Source organism: Phoenix dactylifera, chromosome 1 (genome assembly GCF_009389715.1).
Source record: "Phoenix dactylifera cultivar Barhee BC4 chromosome 1, palm_55x_up_171113_PBpolish2nd_filt_p, whole genome shotgun sequence".
Lineage (NCBI taxonomy): Eukaryota > Viridiplantae > Streptophyta > Magnoliopsida > Arecales > Arecaceae > Phoenix > Phoenix dactylifera.
In genome coordinates this window covers 37,248,410-37,274,998 of record NC_052392.1, presented here as the reverse complement: position 1 = coordinate 37,274,998, position 26,589 = coordinate 37,248,410, and the positions used below count along the sequence as shown (strand labels likewise).

Sequence of the window (26,589 nt, the reverse complement as noted above, 5' to 3'; positions counted from 1 at the left end):
TATAATTATTAGCGTAAATTAATTTTTCCTTCTTCTCGATAACTATAGTATAATATAACATAATACTATGTTATTTAACATAAAATATTATTATATTATATTATATTATATTTGTAGTATAATATAATAATAAAGGTATAAAATATTATTATAAAAAATATTTTGCGTAATTATTATATTTTATTATGGATATTTTGGTCCAATAAGAAAAAATATTATAACTCAAAACAGCTTTTCAACAATTTCTAAGAGTACTTTTTCGAAGAAGTTCCAAAATAGAGCTTCTCCCAAAAAGTTATTTTAGCTTTCTAGAAAAATTAAAATAGCTTTTCAAAAATTTTACCAAACACTTCTATTTTATCTAAAAGTACTTTTGGAGGGCTAGAAAGTATTTTTTTACCCTCCAAAACTCTCCCAAACAGGGCCTAATATCGGCATCATTAATACCAATTCCGTGTAATGCACAATGTACGATTTTTCATCCTTTTCCAGCCATTCTTAAAATGCTATAAGATAATGTAGCAAATTATAATAAATAGAATATTTCAATAGATGAATTTACGTTGCATATTACACAATGCACTTTAACGGTAGAAATTTTCATCAAATATCTAAACTGATATAGTAGTAGCAGTTTAGATAAGTACACTATTTATATATTTTAGTTAAATAATATTATCAAGTATAAATTATATCAATTCTATAAGCAATCATTAATGACCTATCTTTTTTTTTGTATTAGTTATAGGAGCATTACTTATTGTCCAAAACTAAGAACCATACAATATTATTAATATGGATGTCCGTATAGCGAATGGAAAGCTCAATCATTTCAAGTTACCAAATTTTAGTAAATCTCATTTTCATTTTTTTCCTTTTTTAGTGCACTTCCCTTGTGTAGACTTGACTATGATAATTGATTTCCTCATTTATATATCTCTAAATACATAGAATATTTTCAATAGGTAACTAAAAATTGTTGATTACCATATGAATATAGGTTGTTTCAGTTCAAATACTTTCTCATAGCAGAGTGTATGCTCAAAAGTTAGCTATTTAAGTTAACTTGTATTCAGTATTGGAAGACTTATAAATCAAAAGACATAATGAAATACAACATTTCAATTCATGTACTATATAAAACTTGTTAGAATATCGGCTATGTGTGATGGACGGGGTATGGTCTTTTCTCTTTGTTCCAATAGTTTTTGAAATGTAATATAACAATGTAGTAAATTATAATAAATAAGAGGTTTCAATAGCCAAATTTTTGTAGTACATTAACTAATAAACTTTAATGATGGGCAAGTAGAAGCACCCATCAAATATCTATACTGATATACTAATATTAATTTAGATAAGTATAATGCTTATCATATTAGATAGATAATATACTCAAATATCAATTACATTTATATAAATTGTACAAATATAATAGGTACTTATATAATTAATATTTATTATTGATAATAGTATGATACTCTATTATCTATCACTTATGTTCACTATCATTAAGAGAATAGATAATATAATATTCACTTATAATAGATATCTGTTAGTCAGCGATCATTGTAGGCCTATCTTCCTCTTGTATATGCTATAAAAGAAAATAACAATCATTATTTACCATAAATATATTATTTTACTAATTTGATATTTGATTTTTTTATTAAAAATATTTAGTTAAAAAATAATACAAATGAAAATAATGGGTTTTATTGATATCAAAACTAAGCATTATAACTTTAAGTAATATGTTATGAAGATTTATTTATCAAAAAGAAGAAATTCATTTTTCAAAAGGGAAGGAAGATTTTGTAAACTTATTAAAAAAAAACATTTTTGATGAATATGATTAGTTTTCTTCAAGAGTATGGAATTTGATAAACGACTATAGTCATTTTAGATATATATATATAATTGACAATCCAAAATAAAGAACTATATTAACTAAGAGCCTTATATATTATCCAAAACAAAGAATTTATTTGTAATATTGTTAAATGATCCAAAATAAAAAAGTATTAAATAGGAGCCTTACTTATTATCTAAATTTAAGAACTATATTAATAATATTATTAATAAAAATATTAGCGGCGGATGGAGAGCTCAACATAAACTATGCCTCCATTTTAGTTATATATAATAGATACTAGATAAACTTTTAATAAATAGAAGTGGTATCGGTTTTGTATCTTTATCATACTTCTCGTTCGCTTAAAGACATGCAATTTACGTAGATTGAACCTAGTAATAGGTTTTAGTTTAGCTTGTTGGTACAGTTTTATGGTTTATCAACTTGAACTTATTAACAATAAATGAGATTAGATAAAATTCAACATGTCTAATAAGAGCTTATCTTGTATAGTCAAATTATACAACTTCTCCTACCTTTAATAGACAAGTTACATTCTATTTTTAGCTGATATATTCAATCCATCACTCGATCACCTTAAAATTAACTCTCCCCAAAATTAGGAGCTAGATTAACGCCGACGAAGCACTTAATATAAGAAGAGATTCTTATTTTTGTGGTTCCAAAGTTTTTTTTTTTAACAAAACTATTTATTTTTTCTGATTTATTAATTTTATAATAAAAAAATATAGAGTTTTGTCATCTCAAGCCATTATTTGTTGAGGTCCTTGAGGAGAAGCCCTTCCTACTATTGGAATTTACCACGTTTATACCGGTAGATCATGGAATAAAAATTTTAGTATCTTTCATTAATTGGAAGCAACGATTGTCTTTAAAAAGGAAAATCAAAAGAAACACTGGAGGCATATCAGCCGTTCATTCCATGAACGCCCGGTCTGAGACTGAGAGGCGGGCGGCGGACGAAATCTCAAAGCCGGAGTCAGGAGGCCCTTACGGATAAGCTTTCCTCTCTCCCGCTCCATGGATTAGGGTTTTTTTTAATCCCCCCTCGCACTTGCCCAATGGCGATCTCTTCTGTCCTCGGCCACCCAACACCATGTCCTCCCTCCAATTCGCCTCTTGCGAAGGCACACCGATCAACCGTCCCAGCAAAGAAAGCAGAATTCATCAACAATGGAAGGCCGGACCTGGAAGAAGCCATGATTTCTTTGGAAAAGCATTCACTGAGGGGAAAGAAACTCGAGGATCCTCGAGCTTACTACCATTCACTTATTTCTCTCTGCATATCCCACAAGTCCCTCCACCAAGGCAAGCGCCTGCGAGCCCACTTGGCTCGCATCGGCTACAAGCCTGGCCTCTTCTTAGATAACCAGTTCATCAACCTGTATGCAAAATGCGGGCGGGTTGATATGGCTCGGGAGCTGTTCGATCATCTGCCTGAAAGGAATGTTGTTTCTTGGAATGCTCTGATATCTGGCTATTGCTTGAATGCATGCTTCTTTGATGCTGTCGCGCTCTTTGGAACCATGATCACCATAGGCCCAAGGCCTAATCACTTTACTTATCTGAGTGCTCTGCGAGCTTCAGTTGGTTTGAGAAGTTTGGAGCTTGCGAGACAGATTCACTCTCAGCTACTAAAGACAGCTCTTTTCCGTCGAACCGAAGTCGGGAATGCATTGATCAACACATACTCAGAGTTTGGAAGACCGGAAGATGCTGAGGCAGTGTACGAGAGCATGGTCGAGCGAGACGAAGTCTCATGGAATTCCCTGGTTGCTGTGAATGTTCGAAATAGGCGTGCCGAGCGAGCAATGGTTGTGTTTGTAGACATGCTGAAGGAAGGCCAAACACCCAATGAGTTCACCTTTGGAAGCCTGCTAGGATCGACGGATGTAGCTATCATCGAGGAACTCCATGCACAGGTTACCAAGAGGGGGCTGGGGAGCAATGTTTTCACTGGGACTGCCCTCTTGGATGCCTATGCCAGATGCGGGGATCCGCGGGCAGCATGGCTGGTCTTCAATTCGATAACCCAGCGGAATGTCATTGCTTGGAACTCCATTATTGATGCATTGTTTGGAAACAACATGGTTCATGAAGGTCTTGAGCTTTTTCTGCAAATGAGTGAGCAGGGCACGGTTCCGGATGATTATACCATCTCCATCTTGTTGAAGGCAACTATACCTCATTTTTCGATCTTCGTAGGGAAGCAGCTTCATGGGCTCGCAATCAAGATGGGTTTGCAGACAGATACCTTGATCGGAAACAGCCTCATCACAATGTATGCCAAACTTGAAGGTGCTGCTGAATCCTGGTGTGTGTTCAAAGATATTTCAGAACCAGATATCATTTCTTGGAACTCCATGATTCAATCTTACGTGCAGAATGAGAAATTCGAACAAGCCCTGACGCTTTTCACAGAAATGAGGTATTCCGAGATCGAGCCGGATGAGTTCAGTTTTGTCAGTACCTTGGCTGCTTGTGGATCGCTGGCTTGGCACAGAAATGGAAAAGAAGTTCACTGTGAACTACTCAAGAGAGGCCTTGTTCGAGATGCCTTTGTAGGAAGTGCTCTTATTGATATGCATGCTAAATCTATGGCTGTACATGATGCTAGGAAGGTATTTGATGCGATCCGAAATAAAGACCTGATCACCTGGAACTCAATGATTGCAGGGTTTGCTCAGAGTGGCTATCTGGATGAAGTTATGAAACTACTCTCCCTAATAAGAGAAGAGAATTTAGAACCTGATGGTTTCACCTTTGCGAGTATTCTTGCCGCATGTGCGAATGCAACAGCAATACAACAAGGAAGACAAGTGCATACTCTAATCTTGAAATCAGAACTTAATATGGACACAGCTGTAGCCAATGCCCTGATAACCATGTACAGTAGAACAGGAAGCATAAGGGAAGCAAAAAAAGTTTTCTCAAAACTCGACGATAAGAACATAGTATCATGGACTGCAATGATTGGGGGTTTTGCGCAGGGTGGCCATTCGGAAGAGGCTCTTGCAATGTTTGACCAAATGGAGAATACTGGGGTGAAACCAAATGGCAAAACTTTTGTCACATTATTGACAGCTTGCAGCTATGCAGGGATGAGCAGCGAAGCTGCGAAGTATTTTAAGTTGATGGAGGCAAAATATGGGATCAGACCTGGTTTTGACCATTATGCTTGCATGGTGGACATCCTAGGAAGAGCAGGGAGACTAAATGAAGCAGAAGATTTAATAAGACAAATGCCTTTCGAGCCAGATGCGCTTGTGTGGAGGATGCTGCTGAGTGCTTGCAGGATACATGGTGACTTAGATAGAGGGCAAAGGTCCATGGAAAGGATACTGGCTATAGAACCTGGTGATTCTGCAGCTTATGTGTTGCTTTCGAACTTATATGCTGCCTTAGGGCACTGGGATGGTGTGGTGGAAGTCAGACAATTGATGAGAAAACATGGGGTGAAGAAGGAGCCGGGGAAGAGTTGGATTGAGCTACACAATGCGATCCACGAGTTCATGGCAGGAGATCGGTTGCATCCACAAGCAGATGAAATATACATGAATTTGAGAGGGTTGTTCAAGCAAATGAAAGACGAGGGGTATGCTCCAGGTATAGAATGTATTGGTGGCGTAGGAAAATATAAAAGGTAAATAATGCTCGATCGCCATATGGATTGCAGCAGCAAAAGAATTTTTCATATGTTAAATGGCAGCAACTTCCTAAGTATCTTAGAAACAGGATGCTATTCCACAAGAATCTGTACAGGGATTTGTTCTCATCAAAGGAAAACTTGCCAAGGCAATGCAATTATAAAAACATGATGCTCGGGAAGCATCCATTCGTGCAACGTCAATTGTAAGAGTTTATCTGTAGGATGTAACAGATAAAATTGTGATTGTCGAGAGTAATAGAAGTAGAGAAAAACCAGAGAGGGTCTTATTTTTCCTGAAAGGGGGAGGAGACCCAAAATACCATCATCATTTTGACTCATATAAGGAACTCCAGACAGAAGGGGAAAAAGTTTGTCAGTGAAAAGGTGATCATACTTCAGTGGTCAGAGAAAGGAAACAACATTGCTAGGAAAAGCAGCAGCAACATTCTCTTATCAAACAAGCAGCGAAAAGGTAAGACCAAAAAAGGGGTCAAAAAGGGGGGACAGAGAAGTTCTAATTTAACTTGCCTTTTGACCTTACCCTGCATAGAGCTTAACACGTCATCAGAAGACCATGCATGTCACAGTTATCTAGTTTTTGTAGCCCACAGAAGTTGGTGTGCACTATATCATGACAAACCTCACAAACAATGTCAGTTATATAACCCAAAGAATAAATATCAATCAGTCTTCAACAGAAAATCAAATTTACATATATGTAACTTGTGAAGAAACTGTCCCAAATTTTTTTTACTCATTTATATCAACAACTGAATGAATATTATGGATGGTTACGCAGCAAAGAATATGTGGACATCATATGGTGAGAAGAATGCTCTAGGCACTACTGCTACAATATGTAGAGAAAATATGGTAAGAAGAATTGTGAGTATCCGCATGGGCGTATGTTTAGTCCTATATCGGCTATGCACTGGATAGATCTTGAGTATTTGTACAGGGCTAAGAAACCTAAATAATACCTTTTAGCTAGCCTTTTTGGGTGAAGTTTTGGGTTGTAATAAAATGGTATTAGAGTGGACCCAACCCATGGCCTATGTAGACTAGGGAACACTGCAACATAGGTTCATGTACTTGTTATTAGATTTGAATAGATTTAGATTCTTAGTCTGACGAGGACATCAGTGGAAGAGTATGTGGGCATATGTTTAGTTCCACATCAGCTATGCACTGGATAGATTTGGGTACTTGTACAGAGCTAAGAAACTCAAATAATATCCTTCTGGGTTGTGACAAAAATGCTCTACGCACAACATCTAAATCTTTGAGCTAAATTTCCAGATCTACATGTGTTTGGGAGTGGCAGGCAGGTCTGTGCCAGATGAAGTCGGATGGTCCTGCATTATTTGGGCCACCTGGGTTGGAAGCTTCTCTGCTTGTCAATAGTAAAGAATTTCCAGCCGAAAGAATATGATGATAGAAATACAACTTGCTAGGGTCTTGTTTGGTCACCTGAATGCTTAAGCCATGGATTGCAGTAAAGAATTTGGGAAACTAAGTACGATGATGGAAAGTCTTAAAGGATCTGATTCTAAATGGGTTGGCTAAATCACCTTTCAGTGGGATTAGATGGTGCTGGAAAGTTGCCAAATTGATATACCAATTGGTTAGCTGATCTCTTTCATGTCATCTTCTTGGCCATTATTGGAGACCAAAGAAATCCTGATCTTTCAATTTTTAAACTTTAATTTTTTTAAACTCATTACAGTCACTTTTCATTTACCTTAGTTGCATGGTAAGATTATTGGAGTTCTCATAGCAGAAAACCGAGATCTCAGCTACTAGAATTTTCACACATTAGTGCATATCTTAGTTGGTAATCGATGTCTGATTATTTGCAAAATGACATAGGCTTGATCTGCAATGGAGAATGAAGGAAAATTTTACTGGCTTTGAGTTTTGTCTAGAGAGGAGGATACCTTGCTATCACCACGACAGAGGGAGCAAGGAGAGAGGGAAGAGGAAAGCTGGGTGGAAACTCCTGTCATTAATCAAACAGGTATCTAGTGTTCTTCAAAGGTCTCAATCAATGCAATGTTTTATATAGTTGTATCCACTTAATAAGCCGAGGAAGAACCAAGTTTTTAATTTATGTTAGACTATTTAATGGTGTATATTTATTATTATGATGAAATGAGATGTCTTGGTTCTTCATGGCAAAGAATTACATTTGATAATTCCATACCCAAAATTCATCTAATTTTGTTTTTTTATTAGGTTTTTTTTTGCATCAATATCCTTATAAAAATTCAAATTTACGTGAATACCCTCTTAAAATTTATATTTATTTCCGTTTCCTTATAAAATACTATTTTTGCATAAATTCTCCTAATATAACGGTTCTTCTAACACTGTTAATAAAAACCATATTTATTTTAATAAAAATGAAATAAAATTTTAAAATTACTTTTTTGTCTTCTATCGTGATTGCTTTACAAATGTTTTTCACGTCTATTCATTAAGAGTATTTTAGTTATTTTAATTTGTAACCGTTAATTTTTCAACGGCATTAGATAATATGGGTTCATATACAAAAATAAAAATAAAAGAAGAATAAAATAGTAACATAAGTATTTAACGAAGATATATATGTAATATTAATTTTAGAAAAATATTCCTGTAAAATTTGGTATGTAATTTTATTTTTTTATTTGGCAAGGGACAAAAAGAAACGATTAGACACGCTGACTAGGCCTATGGAAATTTTGGCGCTAGTAAATCTGTCTCCATTTGCCGATTTCTCGTCTTGATTCTTCTCCCCCTGATGGATTCCATGGCCTTTGTTTGGCGGCAGTCCTGTGCGTCTCTGACCCACCGCGCATCCATGTACCTACCTCGCTATCCAATCGGACGCTCCAAAACCACTCAAAAACTGCTGCGCTTCTCATAATTTGCAACTAGCTATATTTAATCGTGTTACAAGGCCACGATTCCCGTCCGCATTCACCTTTCTCCCTTTCTCCCTTCGGTCGAACTGGCTCCGCCCTCCCCCACCCCAGCCATCGCCCTCGCCGCCGTTCCCTGCTGCTCCCTCCGCTGCCCTTGTCGTCACTGCTGCGCTCCCGCCGCCGCGCCGCTGGTTGTTAAGGTCTCTCCGTCCTTCCCTCCCTCCCTCCCTCCCTCCCTTCCTGGAGTCCGCTATGGATCTTGGCGGCCGCCCCCAACCCGACCTCTCCCTCGGCCTCCACGCCGGCGCCTCACCCCGCCGCCCGATCGCCGACGACTCCATCTCCCTCCACACCGACCCCACCCTCCGCGACCCCCCTCGCTCTTCCGCCCCCCTCCACCTCTTCGACCATCAATCCGAGTCCCGCCGCGCCCCCGACGACGACTCCGACGCCACCCCGCAGGAGAACCACGACGACGACGAGGAGGAGATCAGCATCCTCGGATACACCATGTCCGTTAAGAAGCGCCGGCGAAGAGGCGACTCGTCCTCCTCCTCCTGCTCCTCTACCCAACCCTCCAAGCGACCCGCCGTCGAGCCGCCGCCGTCGCCTCCTCCGCCGGACCTAGAGTGCCGGCGGGTCGCCGTCCGGTCTTGGGGCAATCTCCCCCTCTCCCTCGCGGATCCCGACGTGTTCGAGATCATGGAGCAGGAGAAGCAGCGGCAGGTGAGGGGGATCGAGCTCGTCGCCTCCGAGAATTTCGTCTGCCGCGCCGTGCTCGACGCCCTCGGCAGCCACCTCACCAACAAGTACTCCGAGGGCTTGCCCGGCGCCCGCTACTACCGCGGCAACCAGTTCATTGACGAGATCGAGCGGCTGTGCTGCGACCGGGCGCTGGCAGCCTTCGGCCTCGATCCTCAGTGCTGGGGAGTGAATGTACAGCCGTACTCTTGTACCTCTGCTAACTTTGCTGTGTATACTGGGCTTTTGCTCCCCAAGGATCGGATAATGGGATTGGATTCGCCGTCCGGCGGGCATGTGAGCCATGGTTATTACACACCGAGTGGGAAGAAGATCTCAGGAGCTTCAATATTCTTTGAGAGCTTGTCGTATAAGGTGAATCCACAAACAGGGTATATTGATTACGATAAGCTGGAGGAGAAGGCAGTGGATTTCCGGCCAAGGATACTGATCTGTGGAGGGAGCTCATACCCGAGAGAGTGGGATTATGCAAGGTTTAGGCAGATTGCAGATAAGTGTGGGGCAGTCTTGATGTGCGACATGGCTCAGATCAGTGGGCTGGTGGCTGCAAAGGTTTGTGTTTTGCTTATATAAATGCCTTTGTTCATAGAGAAGTTCAGTGAATTTGTTGTTTTTTTATGTTGCTGAAACAGCAGTTATTGTTTTCTACTATTGACTAAATTTGCTGATAGCTTTGATGTTGCAGCATTTGCTTTGCATGACTAGTTTGAAAAATTAAAATTTATCATGTGAAACTCTAATTTTAATTTAGGGTTAGGCTTCTGTATACTTATCATTACTTGATATTTGCACATCGATGATAATCAATTACTTGTGCTTTCCCGTCTACAATTTTGTGGAAGGTTTACATAGCTTTTTCATTTTCCCTTGTATTTTTAACCTTTTATAATTCACAAGATCACTCTCTCATTGCATGAGCTCAAACAGCAAGTGATAATGTCAGTCTACGAACATGCCAACCAATCATCTTGGTCTGATGTCATTTCCTTTTCTTGCCTAAACTGTGAATTTGGTACCAATTCTTAAAGGCCTTGATGTCAACTTGATAATCATTTGTCAAAATCCACCTGATCCTTTTATAAGGCCTTCTGGCCTTACTTTGATGGAAGGAGGGTTAGGTGATAGTGATTATAATAGAGGTTTACATATTGTAAATGTTGTAGATTTGTATAGTACAAATTTTGCACTATAAATGTTGCTGAGATGCATGGAATTGATTGGAGGATCATATATGTAGTTATAGGACTATTGGAATCATTTAAATTGAAGTTCATAGATGTTCAAGCATATAGGCTTGACCTGATGAAACCAATTCTCAGTCATGAATCTCTTTGTAAAAAATCTATTTAGGAATAGTTGGTATTTATTCTTGGAAGGTTGAGAGGATAATTATTGGGGCCTCAGTCTAGCTTTTGATTTATCTTCAAAGCAAGGAGTGAGTGAATCTTTAAGTATTTGACTGCAGCAAGGTAACATTGTAAGATAAAGGTCCATGATAAATGATTCGAGATTGTGCCAGACCAAAAGATTGGTTGACGTGGGATGTCTTTAACCAGAAATCCTGCCAGCTCCTTTCAGTTGGAGTTTTCTGGTTATCCATTACCAATGAACACTGAGGGCATGATATGGAACAAGAACGGGAGTGTGTACCATGAGATATGTGCTAGGTTCTTAATAGTTGGAATGTCTTTGTCAAGAACATAAGATGTTCGTAATGTCTTGTTAGAATTACAAAATGGCACCAATTGAGCATATTGGGAATTGTTTGGCAAGGGCAAAAAGTCAAAATCAGAAACTTTTGAGCTTGAGTAGCAAAATTGAAGTCAGGTATAAGAAACATGAGATGAGCCTCAAATTACCATCTGCTAAATATATAAGAATATTTAAAGTATGTTTTCAATGTTCCTTAAATTGCTTGCAAAAGACAACATCTCACTTTCACTATCAAGGGCCAGATCAATATCTTGGAAAAAAAACTCATTTTTGAGTTTCAAGATTGGCGAGAACTAGTCAGGCTAGCATGATGCACTCATGTGATAAAGCTTTGTAATGGAAATGAGCAAATAAATTTATGGTGGTAGTGCTTGTTTCTTGAAGGTATATGTCCGTTATTCCCTTTTGTTTTAAAAGAAGCTGATAAAAGTCTTTTTCCAATAATTCCGGATAAATCTTCTATTCTTCATTCTTCATGAAATTATTTGTCATTTTCTTCATTTATTTTGCTTCACATCATGGTGCAATCAGTTTTACTGATCATGTATAGGTTGTTTACATGCTTAGCACGTGGAGAGTATAAATGTATATTGATTGCAGTGTGGAACTTCTTGTCATGCTCATGGGTAGTGCTACTCCAAGTGTGCACTTGTAACCTGGGTGCAGGCCCTTTATGCTTGAAACTAAATATATGACTTAATTCATGATCATCCTACCAGCTAATATGATTCTATAATGAGGGCGGTCGTATATCTACTTTTTATGAAAGAAAATGTGTTTGTTATCAAAAGACAGTTTTATAATGTTGAATGACCATAGAATGTTGTCAAAGAAGTCTCGAATAGAGATGTCATGAAATCGTATTAAATGATCATAATCTTTCTTTGTTTAAATGATTAAGAAAATTGGTTTTGAGTTATTCTAACACATTTAGTGGAGTATTAGGCTAGAGGAGAAATTGTTCCTAATGCCCTTTGTCAAATACAACAATGTTGTATGACTTCTCACCATGTTCACCGCATGCTTCAAAGATGCTCGAGAATCTCCTATCATCAAAATGAGTAATGTTGTCCTTTTATTTATCAAGCTTATTTGGTAAGATCTTAGTATGTGTTGCAAAAAATGACTTCTTTGTAGCAAAAGAAATGAGTGTTGAAGTAACTTTGGTGCTTGTCTTATAGTGGACTTAAATCAGTTGTGGTTGGCTATGATATTGGGACTCGACACTATACCCCAACTTACCCATGTTGTCCGAGTCCAACAGGTGACTAACATCGTTGGATGCAGCTCTTTAAGAAACAGTAAGAGATGGAGAACAAGAGAGAAGGGGTGGTAGAGCTCGTAAAAGAAAACTAGAGTCATAGAGAGAAAAGGGGTTTTATGGCACCTACCTAGGATGAGTTGAGTGGTTGAAGTGCTCCATAAGGCTGATGAGGTTGGTGGTGGGCAGCATCAGATGGGTGGTGGATGACATTGGACAACATCACATGGGTGGTCGACGGAGTCCACGGGAGGAGCTAGTTCCTATATGCACATGTTTCTCCCTCTAGGTCCCACTCTTTGGCTTTTGGACCCCTAAGATCAGTCGTATTCCAACAATGCCTCACCGCCCCTACTTTTCTTTTGGCCCAACTTCCCACTTTACAAATCCTTCAATTCTTTTAATAAATTTCTATGTTTTTAATTTTGAAATAAACAAATTTAACAATAGCTCTCCCACAAGCACCATTATCACCTTCCCTCTACTTTCCAAACTAGCTAGATAATGACATCAACATGACAGTCAAGACATTGGAGTGGAATGTGGTTATAGATTAATCTTGAAGGCAATTAAACTAGGGACCAATCCATAATCTTTAGTGTTTTTGCGGAGTGTCCTTTCTTAAGGTGAATGCATTGCATGAAAACATCAAATTTTTCTAAATAAAAAGAAAATTGGAAAATATCAGATGATCACGTTAGAATTGGAGATTGGAGACTTCTTTCTCCACCACTACATCAACTATATTGCTTTACTAGTTTCCCCACCCTCAAGCAAAGTTACTCTTTCATCCTGTGTGAACTAATAGAAACAATGTGAGGAATAAATTTACTTTTTAATTAATTTTGTTATGATTTTCTTGATCTAAGATGAAATGAACATAAAGATTTCCTAATACTTCGCACCCCCCACCTTCCAGACACAATTTTGGCTCTGCGCTTGACAGAGTTGCTTGCACAAAGATAGTTGTTGGAGATGAAGGCCAAGGTAGAAGTAACATTGAGAGAAAGGGAGATTTTAGGGTTAGACTGTTCTAATTGAGCTGCTACACTTAAACGAAAGAGAAGACTAATTGTTGGGTGGCTTGGATTCCATCAATCAGGATCATTTAAATCATGATAGACAATTTGCACTTGTTGCCTCTGGATTGCTTGTTTACTATTTAGAACCTATTGGCAATTAAGTTCATTTCAGGTCTCTTATTTTGTTGAATATTTAACTCAAGTCCTTCACCTATGCACAAAACAAGGGATAACATGTAAGAATGAAAATAAGTGTGTCTATAATAAAACTATGTATATGGGAAGGTATAAGGTTGTATAAAATATATTATGAACTAAAAGAAAACATGGTCTGGTTCTCATCATCATAATACATTAAAATCCAAGTGTCCACACACTTACACCCAATTTTTGGATCCTTTTAAGCCAGATCCCAATGTCCTAAGGCTTCAGGACTAAATGGATCTGACTCTTAGACACGCATTTGCACCTAACATCATATACCCAGACCATGTAACATAGGTGAGTATTCTAGCTTGGTGAAGCCTTTTGCAAGATATCAAACTTCAGTACTTTTCCCTGTTGTATATATTATTCCTTGTCCAATCCCAACATTCTATTTCCTCATAACAAAAGGATGAGGACCAGCTGGTAGAACTATGACAAATTTTGTGTTTCCTATTTGCCTAGCTGGCCCACAAAACTTATTCATATAAATCGAACAAGTCACTCTTTTAAAATCTGGCCTATGCAGCTGTATATGCATTTGCACATGTGGATGGAGTCTAATAACTAAACAAACTGAACTGTATCAGGCAATGTGGTTCCCATCTGTGGTGGGGCCACATAACATGTTATTAGGTGCATAGGTCCTAGATCCTGCATATGTGTCCTAGGCACAATGTTAATGACTGCATATTCTTCTCCTCTCCTCTTCTTCATTTGATAATTTGTAGATTTATTTGTTTCATTAGTCTACTTGTACTTGGGCATAATATGTGGGAGGATATTGTTAGTTTTTATTTTAACAAGCAATTGGACAAGTGCAAGGCATGTTTGAGAAAACATAAATATAAAAGTTTAATTAATATTATATATAAACTCTAAAGAGAATAAGTGGGACTCTGGTAATTTTTTCCTAATGTTCTGATCCTTAAAATAGGGAACTAGGTTCAATCTGGGTTTGGATTAGAGAGAAAGAGTATGCCAGAAACTTGCCTTCCTAAAGAGTAGGGATTAGAATCCAACTGCTTTTCCTTTCCTTTTCTTAAGAACCAATATTTCTTGTTTTCTCTCCCTAAGTTAGTCGAATTTAAACAGCTGGAGTTATTTAAATAGGAATTAGAGTTTTAAATGGAAATTAGTTGTGTATTATAGAGAAAGTGGAAGGGCATTCGCGATAAAGAAAATGATAGATGGAATCAACATCGAATATTCTCCAAATTGAAAACTGTTGTTTTGTAATATAGGCTAGACATGTCATTCTGTACAAAATAGGCTCCCAAATAAGTAGGAAAATCTATATTTTATCTTTTCTTATTGAATGTTTGCATGATTTGTCTTTTTTTCTTTTCTATTTTGATGAACCTCATTATTTTTTAATATTTGTGAAACACTATCTCTGGATGCTCTTGCATACCTCATATGTTCCATGCCGTAGCTTGGCACTCACATATTGTGGCTGCTTTTCAAATCTTGACGCAGGTTGTTTCCTTCCTGTGGGTGTTGGGAGTGTACGTAGAAGGCTTGCATAATTTCCATGGGAAGAAATCTCAGTCATTGTTTCATCTCTACCCATCTGCAGTTACCTTCATGTCTAAATTTTACAATTAATATGTAGTGATGATTCCATGACAATCTAGCTAAACCTATCAATTTCATAGGAGCTTATTGAACCTTGGGCCCCTTGACTAGATGATACCCACCAAAAGTGTTCACAAATGGTCTATGCTCTCCCATTGTAATTGGCTTTATCTGTTTAAACCCTTTTTATCATTCTTCATAAATCTCAATTAATTGTAACATCGAACACCAGTTATAAATGTGGATTGCCACCAAATTCTCCATGAAGAAGGGTCAATATTTTCATGTGGAAAGTCAATGTTAATGCATAAAGGTTTTCTTTCTTTTTTTCTTGGGATCGGCATGGATTGATGGATCTTATCTCGTTGAACTGAGAGTGGTAATTTTTCACCCAGACCCACCAAACCAATTGAAATAGAGGGTTATGATGTGGGCCTTTTTGTAAAAAAATAAATGGTTGGCTATGTGTTTGATCCATTAACCTCACAAGTCACCGTGGGTTGAACAAATCCCGAAAATCCATCCTTAAACCCCTAATATCATGTTTGTTTCATCATGGGCCATCCTTAGCAGAGGACTGATTCAATGATTAGGAAGGCTGTGCAATTAATAGTTAAGGAATGAATAAAATATAATATAGGAAAAGTGGAAGGTGTAATATGTTTAGGATTTGTGATATTTGCTCTCTTGTTTTAATTTCTTCTTTCACTTTCTCACTTTATTTGGATGCCCTACCATCTTTGGCCTTATTTTGTTTTCATTTATTAATAAATACAATCGACGAGTGAAACACTAAATGGTTGGCAGGTCCTTATGGGTCCATATAACAATGTATGGCTAGGGCATGGGTTTATTTTTTAAAACCCGATTATAAATGGGTTAGGTATGGGTTGAGGGTTTTTTGACCTGATCCAACCCAACAAATTGCCACCCCTATGATGAATCAACAAGGATGGATGGCGGGATCAAATGAGTCTATTTAAGAGAATATATTGTTTGGATTTGTAATGAGTACCAAATGAATAGAAGCATTGAAATTGTGCTCTTTTGAATTTTTTTGAGGTGTGGTCTAACCTCTTTTTTAGCCAAAGTAGATTTACATGGACCTATATTACATCCTCAAGTAAAATGGATGATATTGACACTATTGTTTTTTTCATCGTCATGGAGAAGAGGTGCATGAACCTCTCAAATTGCTCGATCTTTATATATCCTTTTTTCAATTGTTCTTTTGAGCTTAGCATAATTCATTCTTACTTTGCTCTATGATCCTTAATGAGTCACTCTTCTTTTTTTCAAGGGGGGTTGTTTTAAACAGATATTTGTTTTTGATACTAAGTATGCCGCATAGGTTGGTACCCCTGCGTACCGAGCATACTGTACCTTACCAGTACTTTGGTACAAGGTACTGGAATGTACCAAATGTTGGTATGCCGAATTGACCTCAGTACTGGGCGTACTGACACTGTACTAGTGGTATTGTTATTGAGTCTGGCAACGAGATGGCGGGCCTTGTAACTAACATGTTTTGTGTTTAGTATGGAATGCTAGCCTGATGAGAACATGTTGAGGGTATGAGATAATTACTGATGACAAAGGGAGAACAAGAGGAAAATTTCCATTTTAGATGACACTGAAAGATAATAGACTAAAATTAAACAGCCATTACCTAGATAAATCAACTTTTGAATAGGCCACTTTACATAGACCTATAAATATTAGATATCACTATGATGGAACTCTTATGCAACTAAACGAGGAATTCTTTAGATATTTTTCTTAAAGTATGATTACATTAAATTTCTAAACTTTTGGACTCCTTAGAGATTAAACCAATAACGTGAGTAACAATAAAGTTGCTCAGCCTTTTTCTTCCATCAAATGGGAATGGGATAATGTTCAATTTTGTTTTTTCCTTGTACACAATTGATAGGTTCATCAACTTTTTTTTTCTTGATTAGCAAACTTGTAGTTTTTTGGCTATTAATGGTTGATGTTTCAATGTTCTTCAAATTTCTATGTTCATTGTCTAAGCAGAAAGTACATAAGATATATTTTTTGGTTGCTGAATATATGTCATTAGTAACGTTTCTTTGGGGTTTTTACATGCAGGAGTGCCGTAGCCCCTTTGACTATTGTGATATTGTTACTTCAACCACTCACAAAAGCCTGCGGGGTCCTAGGGGTGGTATAATTTTTTTCAGGAAAGGAAGAAAAACGAGGAAGCAACGAATTTTTTTTGGCCAAGCAGATGAAAGTGATCAATATGATTTTGAAGACAGGATAAATTTTGCTGTTTTCCCTTCAATGCAAGGAGGACCTCACAATAATCATATTGCAGCATTGGCAATAGCTTTGAAACAAGTAGCGACACCTGAATATAAAGCATACATCCAACAGGTTAAAAAAAATGCTCAAGCATTAGCATCAGCTTTGCTAAGAAGAAAATGCAGATTAGCCACTGGGGGTACAGATAACCATTTGCTACTCTGGGATCTAAGAACTTTTGGGTTGACAGGTATGCAGCATGTATAATTGTTTTTCTTCTTTTATCTGACATCAGTCTCATGAACATGTTGGAATGCCTTTTGAAGGACACGTAGGAAAACCGCTGTCAAATAAAAACATGATATTTTGAAATTTTTCAAACGTGAAAAATTTAGTACATGTTTATTTGAATTGTACTTCACCAGTAACTTCCATACATGGTTAAAAGGACTATCCTTTTTCTAAGGACTGCATGCTCTGCTTTATGTATTTTTCTGGGGCATGGTCAAAGTTGTTTCTCTTATTGTTCTCCCTATGGTCGACCCTGTAGGAGATTGACACATTGCTTGGGTTAAATGGAATGCCGAACAATGGAGAGTTGCTTCTCTTTTATGATCAAATTAGGGATTTTTCTAGTGCCTTCTATTACCTGAAGGAGTGGTTGTTAATCAGTGTTAATCTATTCCATTATCAATCATTTATTTTTTTTTCTTTCATATTTCTTTTGTTGTGCTTTCTAGAATCTAAACAGTGTCAGTGTCTTACTGCAATGTAGCAATGGCATGGTACAGGTTATATGCCAGTACTTTTGTGCTGTTGTGCCAGTGCCTAACAAGCATGCCAAGCATTGACATGGGATCGCGTGGTACAGTAGGTACCATGTCACTGCCATGAAACCACGGTACTTCATTCCTTGAAATACTATCTGAGTGCAACTTGTGAAGAATTAGAAACTACAGAGATATGAGCACATATATTTTCATCTAAATTTGAATCCGAATCTGGTGTAAACTAAAATGCAAATATAAATCTGAAAGACCACTGGTTTTTGGACATGAGTCATGCAGGCAGTATATCTTATCTGAGTTTTTTTCCCTTTTTTTGACAATTTAAACAACAAAAACTTAATGTGGGATTGGAACAGGAAAATCCATGACTATACCCTCTTCCTAAGCTTATCAGATCCTGATTAAACTAATTTTTTTCATAATTAACAGAAGTTGCTTGACACTGTATGAAACCTACCACCTGATCAACCAATATGACCAGCTAATTTTGGTCTAAATATTTCAGCTCCTAGGTTAACTGATGTGGCTCTGCAATTGAAATGTTAACTGTTGTTCCTTGGATGCTTAACCTTATGTTCTGAGGATTCATTCAGCAAGCCGATTCTAACCAAAGTAGAACAATCCTTAGGTAGTCATTGCTCTCAAATTTTGACAAACCAATCCAAGGACCTTTTTCCATTTTCTTATTTTGATAGCAAGCTATCTATTTCTGCTCCATCCTTAGCCATGGAACCCTACTGATTAATGCAGTCCCAACACTACTTTTCTCAAAACTACCACTATATTGGTCCCATGTTACACCAAAATCCAGATCTGTATCCAAATACTCGTAGGTTCCAAATTTAAGGTTTGCTCATCCAGACTATATTGTTTAAGGAAAAGATGTATCAAACACTTGATTAGTCTTGACAGAGCTTGAACCTCTGCTGCTTACAAGCCTCAAAGCTATGTGTATGCTGAAATTATGCTTCCCAGGAAATAGCACATGCATTTGATCCTGAAATAAATTTTTAATAATCCTCTGCAATTTTCTAAATAACGAACTTCAAACATACTGAGGCAGTTAAGCATTGTACCAAAAATTAGAAAGTCCTTAAATTACATACTGAGCTGTCTGCGTCACATGTGAATGTTATCATAGTCTACTTATCAAGAACATTAGGTTTTTCATATTCTTACTCATTAATTAAGCCGATGTGATGCAGATTTTATCCTCTGTGAAGAGGGTGATCAATTGATTTGATAGGTAGGGCTTGATATTCTAGGTTTATGTGATACAATACTTTTCGTTTATCTGATTTAAAGCTTCCTTTTCATTTTGGACAGGAAAGAACTTTGAGAAGGTCTGTGAGGCTTGCCACATTACTTTGAATAAAACTCCCATATATGGTGATAATGGTGCAATTTCTCCTGGAGGAGTGAGGATAGGTAAGTTATGATACTGACTTTCATATTAATTTATATTTCAATGTGTTGGAAAGCATTTGCAATTTTCTCTTAGTTTTGCTTCCTTCAGGTACTCCTGCTATGACCACAAGAGGTTGTTTAGAGGGAGATTTTGAGGTGATTGCTGAGTTTCTTATTAGGGCTGCGCAGATTGCAAGTACAATTCAGAAGGAACATGGGAAGTTGCAAAAAGATTTTCTTATGGGCCTTCAGAAGAACAACGATGTTATGGAGCTTTGTAATCATGTTGAGACTTTTGCCTTGCAGTTTGCTATGCCAGGATTTGACACATGAGTATTTCAAAAACATTCTTGGAGTCCATACTGGAATTCCTCGACATTTTCTCTCCATATGTGATTCTTCTGCATCGCAATGTCAACATTTATGCATTTGACCAAAAAAGTCAAAGCTTGAAGCAGTCATTGGAAATGGTAATGGGATGATGCCCATGTTACCTTACCCTTTTAACTTATATCCCTTTTTTCAATTATCAATACAAAATTTTTCATTATTGTTTTCACAGATTTAGTTCTATAGACTTGTTCTAACTGAAATTTTTCTGACTTATATTTTGCTACAATTTCTTTTCCTTCTCTACCTTTCAAGCACATATTAAATTGTAAGAATGTTGTTGTACACATGATGCTAGTCAACATATTTCATTGTAATTACAATCAATTTACCTTACAGTAAATATACAGCAGTTTGCCCTCACATGAGAATTAGCCAAAGTTTTCAGGTTTATGTATTGCCTCTACTCTGCAAGATAGTTGAGATGCTATCATCATGCCCATGCCCTACTTTTACAGAAACTTATCTTAAAATTTATGGCATTAATCATGATCTTGAGATTCTTGAATTTGAAATTGTTCTGTTTATCATGTTATTCTATGCTTACATGCAAGAAACTGAATTTCAGCCAATCTTATTGTCAATAGTAATGTAATGTATCTGCTTCAGACTTTCAATTAGAGGGCAGGCCTTGGGCACAATGGTAAAGTTGCTCTATCATGATTTGAGTGTCATTGGTCTGAAATGTGAAAACAATTTCTAAGCTTGTGGGGATAAGGCTGTATACTTTCGACCCTCTAAAGACCTAGCAGTGGTGGGAGTCTTATGCACCGAGATGCCTTTTTTTTGTTTCATATTTTGTTCATTGATGGATGCATCATCTCTTGAAACAGGTCCTTGAAATTTAATTACTTCTTGTGGTTACTATATTTGAAGATTAAATGTTAAATATCTATACCATTATATGGTTTTGTTCGAGGAGAATCGTTCCTTTCCCTTATGGTGGACAAAGTTTGCATTTTCAAAATAGCAGCCGTTAGAGCCTCTTAGTGATGCAATTACGGGTTTATAACTTTACGAGGTATGCAATTGTAATTTCTGCATAGTTTCTTGTATATATCTTATAGAACAAGTCTTTTATCAAAGAATATCTTTCTAGTGTTACAGTCACTCTCGTTCAGTTGTTTCCTAGGATAATTCAATGGTGTTTTGGAATAACAATATGCTGACAGTGGATATTTTATTTTATTTTTATTGTAGAAGATATTAGTAGATAATAGGCTATATAATGGAAGTATGTCTTCCGGATGCCCTTAAACTTCCAATTCTGGTGAGGGTGGGATCAGTTATAGCTTCCTCCAGGGTTTTTAATTTGAAGAATATGCTGTTAGTCCAAAGCAAAAAGTTTTTCACTCTCGTCCTCTTATGGTTTTCCGTTGCTATAAGATGAATCTTTTTTATTTCTGTGTTTATGCACTCTCTGAATATCGAATGATTTAAATTTAATATATTTGAGTTCAAATATGTTCTGCGATGAAGATTGAAGAGGACACGATTTTAGATCCAGTGGTGCTGGGAAGCTTTTTTCCTTTTCAGCTGGCATGGTCGCTCTCTCTCTCTCTCTCTCTCTCTCTCTCTCTCTCTCTCTTCTCGTTTCTATACAGCATCAGGCTTCCAGAAAGCTTTTTATCATTTTCACCATCGGTTCTGAAGCAGACAAAAAGCTTCCACGGGTACAGTGCCTTCTCATCTTTTTTTTTTCCTTTCATTTTTTTAAATTTAATTTTCAAGGAACAAGGAATCTCCAGCTCGCCTTTCTTTTATTCTTGCTCTAGTGAAATCATTAATGATGGCAAGTAAGAAAGAAGGCGATCATTAAAAGCAATGAAAGAGAAGGCAAAGAAAGGAAAGAGAAGAAGAAAAAGTTACTTTCTTGTGTTCTTTTTTCGTTTTGTTAAACTCTTTCTTGTCTTCTTTAACATCTCAGGATTCCCATGTTTCCGCAGTAGAGTCCAGCTTTGTCTTGTCGGAAAACAAACAAAATCCTACTTTCCTTGTATCCAAGTTTCTTTCTCACAATAGAGTCCATTTCTTCGTGGCACCTCAACCTGTTTGTAAGAGACATATATCTACTGCATATATAGTTTTTCTGAAGGTCTCGAAGAAATCTAAAAGCTAAAACAGTAATTTCAATAAAACTGGAAAACAAAATAAAGCACATGTAGAACAATCAAAATCCTTTTCTTCCTCCCTCCTTCCTTGCCATTAAGCTCTCTCTCTCTCTCTCTCTCTCTCTCTCTCCAGCCTACCTGTGACTACACAGGTCCAAGAGCTTCTTCCTGCCTTCTACAATCTCATCAAAGAAATCATCCAACTGCCCTACCAGACTCTCAGTTCCAGACCTCAACATCCCAAACCAGCCCTTCAAGCCCTCAACCCTCTCTCTTAGACCTCCCGCAACCCCCTCAGAATCACAACCCATCCCCCCTCCCTTCTCCAGCTCTTCCCTTAGCTCCTCTGTCGCTGCCCTCGCCCTCTGGAACTCATACATCAGAATTCCTGGCCGGCCATTCATCCCTTCCATCTCCCTCACCACCCTCTGCTGCAGCCTTGCCATCGACACCATGTATCCTGAGCCGAAGAAGAGCGAGCTCTCGATGATGGCATGGTGGCAGCTCAGTTTCGGCCAGCAGGAGACCGATCCCGTTAGCAAGATGACCAGCAGGAACGAGCTGGCATTCCTTAGCGCATTCAGTACTCCCCTGAAACCATTGAAGCCATTAATTTTGGACTCCATGGGCCCCCTGTCGTCAAATCGGAGCGATAGCGGCTCCACCCTGGTCTCCACCAAAACCCTGTTCTCCTCCTCCAAGCCCATGGCTTCTCTCCGGCACACCGAGATCGCCCTCATGACCTAGAAAGGAAGCATCTTGGAACGTTTAGCTACCTGTATACAGAATTGGATCGAAAGAAAGGAAGGAGTTGATAGGAGACCTGACGAGTGAGATGGGGAGTGGGATTGCGGCGCCACTCATCGAGCGAGGAGACCATGTCGGCACCGGCGGAGCAGTAATTCTCGATGCCGGAGATGCCGAGCTTGATCACATGGCAGGCGTCCCACAGGCGGGAGCTCTCGTCCATATACTCGTCGAGCCATTTCTCTCCGACGGGCAGGTGGAGCTTCTGGACGAGGTGGGTGAGGTGGGAGTGGAGGGAGCGCAGGAGAGTCGCGGCATGCTGCAGGAATTGGAGGGACATGAAGGCGTTCGACGAAAAGGAGCGGTCGAGGTCGTCAAGGCCATGGGTCAGGTAGGAGTAGAAGTTACCGGCAGTGGTACAAGAAGGCTTCATCGGGAGAAAAAGAGAGAGAGAGAGAGAGAGAGAGAGAGAGAGAGAGAGAGAGAGCAGTGGTGTTATTGGGTCTGGAGGTTTGGTTGATGGATGGGAGTGAATTGAGGACCGGGAGGAGGAGGAGGAGGAAGAGGAGGGGATTTAAGGAGGTGGAACCGCTCGATAGCTCAGCTTCCCAAGTTTGAAAGGGATGGATTGAGAGCAATGATGGGTGTCTCCTGTGGAGGGGAAGGGATGATTGGGAATCTGCCATTTCGCATTGTTTAGTGCCAGAAAGAAGAGAAGTCATGGAATTTGGAAAACCCACCTCATGAATCCTATTCATTACTCTCTCTCTCTCTCTCTCTCTCTCTCTCTCTCTCTCTCTCTCTCTCTCTTTCTCTCTCTTAGAGGAGAGCAGGGAGTGGTTCCGCCTTCTTGCTGTATTTCTTGCTTTGAGGTAGGTTGTCGCCTTTTTAATTGTTCTAGGTGCTGCATCTTTGTATGGAGTGGGCTGGACTGAGGGAGGGAAGGGCAATCTAAGTTGACTGACTTGATTGGATTTCTCCTTCAAAAGGAGGGAGGGGTGGAAGAGAGGGCCCTTTAGATTTGAGTGCACTCTTTGCTTCTTATTCTCTTCTCATTAGTAGTGGCCTTTTTCTTTCAGCTAGTAACTTTTTGTTGGTATATCACGTACCATTAAGGAAAGGGCTCCAAGTTAATCATGAAGAATAATTTCCATGTACCTACTACTTTAATATAAAAGTTATGGAAAGCATTATTGGCTGTTTAACTGTGGGTGGTGGGCTTCTAGACCGCTTTGTTTAAGTGAAAGACAAATGCTTAGTAGATTAAACAAGTCGAGAGATTTCTCCAACTGCCCAACGCACACTCCGTACGAGTCCCCATGCTTGGGTTTCATCCCTTCCAAGCAATGGAATGATGGATTTCCTTTAGTACCCGTCCATATCTCTCTATCCACTACACAATTAGTCTTTTTATGCTTCTCTTTCTTCCCTGTTTTAGGCTTTCAAGGTGGGGCTTAGTCCCTTTAGCTGCTTCGCATAAGAACAAACTTGCCCAACAGCCTCAGCTTGCCTTTAATTAAAGGATAAATGGAGAGAGGTGTCCGTGGGTTTTTGGAGAATGGGATGCTTGAGAGGATTTTAAGACCATGTTGGTCTTTTAAGATTTCATTGGGGAGTGGAGAACACTCACAAGGCTAAAGCTATCATTCTTCTAATGCACGATGAATATTATTTTATGGTACGGTAACATCCGCCTCTTGGATTAAAAAATTCCAGTGAAATAGTGGTATTATTATAGGGAAGCCTATGGCCTTCTTTGACTGCCATGGTGGCCGTTGATCTCAATGGCCAACATAATTGGCGGACAAAGTCCTTATCAGATACTAATGGCGTGTTAACCATGGCCATTTAAGTGATAGAGCTTACCTGTCACAGAAAATTATGTTGAGTCCATTAGTAAGAAGATGGGCATTAGCCTTCTTAAATGATAGCCCTCTACACCCGGTGAGCTACAGAAGCATCACTGTGCCTACGTATTAAGTGACTAAGGGTGTGGGTCATGTGTATGTGAATTTTTTCCTGCACAATTTGATTGTTTAGCAAAGAAATGGAGTGTAGACATGATCCTAGCAAGACTTTTTTGTATTGCTTGTAACCTTCTAAGCCCTACATCGAAATCATTGGAGATATCCATGCTTGTCTCGTTTGCATTGCCTCTTTAGTTTTCAGCATTTTTGGTCTGGTGTTTTTTTTTTTCTTTTTTTAAAATCTATTTTAGGTGCTAAGAATTTGATGGTATTTATCGATTGATGATTACAGTTACAAGTTTGGATGATGCTCTCTCATCGTTCAAACCCCCAGCCCCAACCACCGGTTGCATGCTCGCTTGCACATGTGTGCGTTCTTTCATTCATTTGTGCGTGCGTGCGTGCATGCATGCATGCGTTCATTGACGGCAATAACAACATTATAGCAACCACTATATACAGGACCAACATAGTGGTAATTGTCAAAGTGGGAATTATATGACAGTATATATTGTGAATTAAATATAAAAATTTTGCTCTTGTAAGTTCATATTTCTGTTGCACATGAAACAATGATGTTAACATAATAATAATTTTGTCTTCTTGAAATTTCTTTGTATTTTTGTGATACTTGTATCGAAACCTCCTCTTCGCAATAATGGTTAACAACAGCTTTACTTTTTCAGTCAGGGTTAAGAGCAACTTTTGAAGCAACAATGCCAGAGAAGAGGAGGGAAGGAGACTCAAAACATATCCTGAGTCCCATGCAAAGGAGGAGCTGAATCATGTTGATTGTTTCCAGCCTTCATGTCTTCCAAAAGACGAGGATTGCGCTCAACTCATCATGGTTATCATTACAGTAATTAGTTGGTGCAAAGGGTCATTACTGAATAAGCACTCAATTTAGCAATAATTTTGACATTGAGGGCAAGTGGTGAGGTGTTAATCAGGGTACGAGGATTCCAAGATGGTGCTCTTATTTGCGAACAGTAAAAGTAGGGACACACAAGGCTGCAATGGACTGAATAATGCCCATGGTTGGTTTAAAGTTTCATGGACAAACAATGATGGCTAATGTCTTGTACCTCACTATTAGCTTCATCGCCAGAACTGTCGAGGGTGAAATGGGAAGCTAAGTAGCTTTTGTTTAGGTTAGTAGTTCATGCAATAATGGTCACTGCAAAGTTGGCAACTTTTTTCTTCTTCTTTTTTTTCTTTCAAATATTTATTGTCATATTTCAAAAGAAAAATATTAATCATTAGGTGTTCTTTTTTGGGGGTTTGTGAGAGTCCTCGAATGACCTTCAGCTTTTTGCTGTCTTGTTTTAATGGGCACAGGGCAGCCTAAGCTTCCACAAATTGGGCTTCAACCAGCATATATTGCCGTATCGAAATTAAATAGTGCTTTACATGGTGCTGTAGCCATGCTTGGCCTGATCAAGGCCCAATCAAAAAAAAAAAAAAGACAGAAAAAAAGAAAACATGCAGATTGATACATAAGAGTCATATAGAAGGGGAGAAGAATTATTACTATGAACTGTTGTCATCAATAGCTGAATGTCATTTGCTGCGAGGAAAGGGTGATCACACAACTGTAGTAAGATGGATGTATCATACATTACGAGTGTGGATATATACAGCTAAAAAAGTCGAAAAATAATAGGTTCCAGAGGACCAGAGCGCACCAGGTATCCCACTCTTCCCTACCCAAAGAGTATTCCCAGAATGGTTGGCCATATAGGCGAAACCTCTTTTGAAGTGAAAGTTGGTAGGCAGTTATGGTACATCTCCTTTGAATAGCAGAAAGACAAATCCTGCAGCATGCTGATCATGGCATGTGCATGCATTGGTGATTCAGTTGAGGGCGCTGACATGATGCCATTATTCTTGAAACATCTAAGCCATCCCCTGTTAGCAGTAGAGGTAACATGATGTCAAAT

At 38.4% G+C, this 26,589-nt stretch overlaps 3 protein-coding genes and 1 long non-coding RNA gene across 4 annotated transcripts; 3 read left to right on the top strand and 1 right to left on the bottom strand.

Moving 5' to 3' along the window:
* The first annotated feature begins 2,806 nt into the window (after positions 1 to 2,806).
* LOC120103843 (pentatricopeptide repeat-containing protein At2g33680-like) lies at positions 2,807 to 8,489 on the top strand. The gene is made up of 3 exons (XM_039133379.1): positions 2,807 to 5,997; positions 7,395 to 7,542; positions 8,203 to 8,489. Exon 1 carries the CDS (start codon positions 2,938 to 2,940, stop codon positions 5,521 to 5,523), a length of 2,586 nt encoding a protein of 861 aa, XP_038989307.1. The 5' UTR covers positions 2,807 to 2,937; the 3' UTR covers positions 5,524 to 5,997; positions 7,395 to 7,542; positions 8,203 to 8,489.
* Positions 8,490 to 8,504: 15 nt separating this feature from the next.
* LOC103702634 (serine hydroxymethyltransferase 7-like) lies at positions 8,505 to 20,167 on the top strand. The gene is made up of 4 exons (XM_008785139.4): positions 8,505 to 9,745; positions 17,084 to 17,489; positions 19,354 to 19,455; positions 19,544 to 20,167. Exons 1-4 carry the CDS (start codon positions 8,684 to 8,686, stop codon positions 19,765 to 19,767), a joined length of 1,794 nt encoding a protein of 597 aa, XP_008783361.1. The 5' UTR covers positions 8,505 to 8,683; the 3' UTR covers positions 19,768 to 20,167.
* Positions 20,168 to 20,851: 684 nt separating this feature from the next.
* On the top strand, positions 20,852 to 26,025 carry LOC120113010. The gene is made up of 2 exons (XR_005514739.1): positions 20,852 to 21,497; positions 25,340 to 26,025. It is a non-coding gene; the product is annotated as an uncharacterized LOC120113010 (long non-coding RNA).
* Positions 21,934 to 25,326, bottom strand: LOC103700435. The gene is made up of 2 exons (XM_008782378.3): positions 22,759 to 25,326; positions 21,934 to 22,678 (listed from the first exon to the last, which is right to left on the bottom strand). The coding sequence occupies exons 1-2, from the start codon at positions 23,113 to 23,115 to the stop codon at positions 22,070 to 22,072; spliced, it is 966 nt and encodes a 321-aa protein (XP_008780600.2). The 5' UTR covers positions 23,116 to 25,326; the 3' UTR covers positions 21,934 to 22,069.
* Positions 26,026 to 26,589: the final 564 nt, after the last annotated feature.

Coding starts and splice junctions, on each gene's coding strand:
- LOC120103843 (XM_039133379.1), top strand. CDS start 2,938: ATGGCGATCTCTTCTGTCCTCGGCCACCCAACACCATGTCCTCCCTCC.
- LOC103702634 (XM_008785139.4), top strand. CDS start 8,684: ATGGATCTTGGCGGCCGCCCCCAACCCGACCTCTCCCTCGGCCTCCAC. Junction 17,490..19,353: donor AAGAACTTTTGGGTTGACAG/GTATGCAGCATG, acceptor CATTTTGGACAG/GAAAGAACTTTGAGAAGGTC. Junction 19,456..19,543: donor TCCTGGAGGAGTGAGGATAG/GTAAGTTATGAT, acceptor TGCTTCCTTCAG/GTACTCCTGCTATGACCACA.
- LOC103700435 (XM_008782378.3), bottom strand. CDS start 23,115: ATGAAGCCTTCTTGTACCACTGCCGGTAACTTCTACTCCTACCTGACC. Junction 22,679..22,758: donor CTCCCCATCTCACTCGTCAG/GTCTCCTATCAA, acceptor CTTCCTTTCTAG/GTCATGAGGGCGATCTCGGT.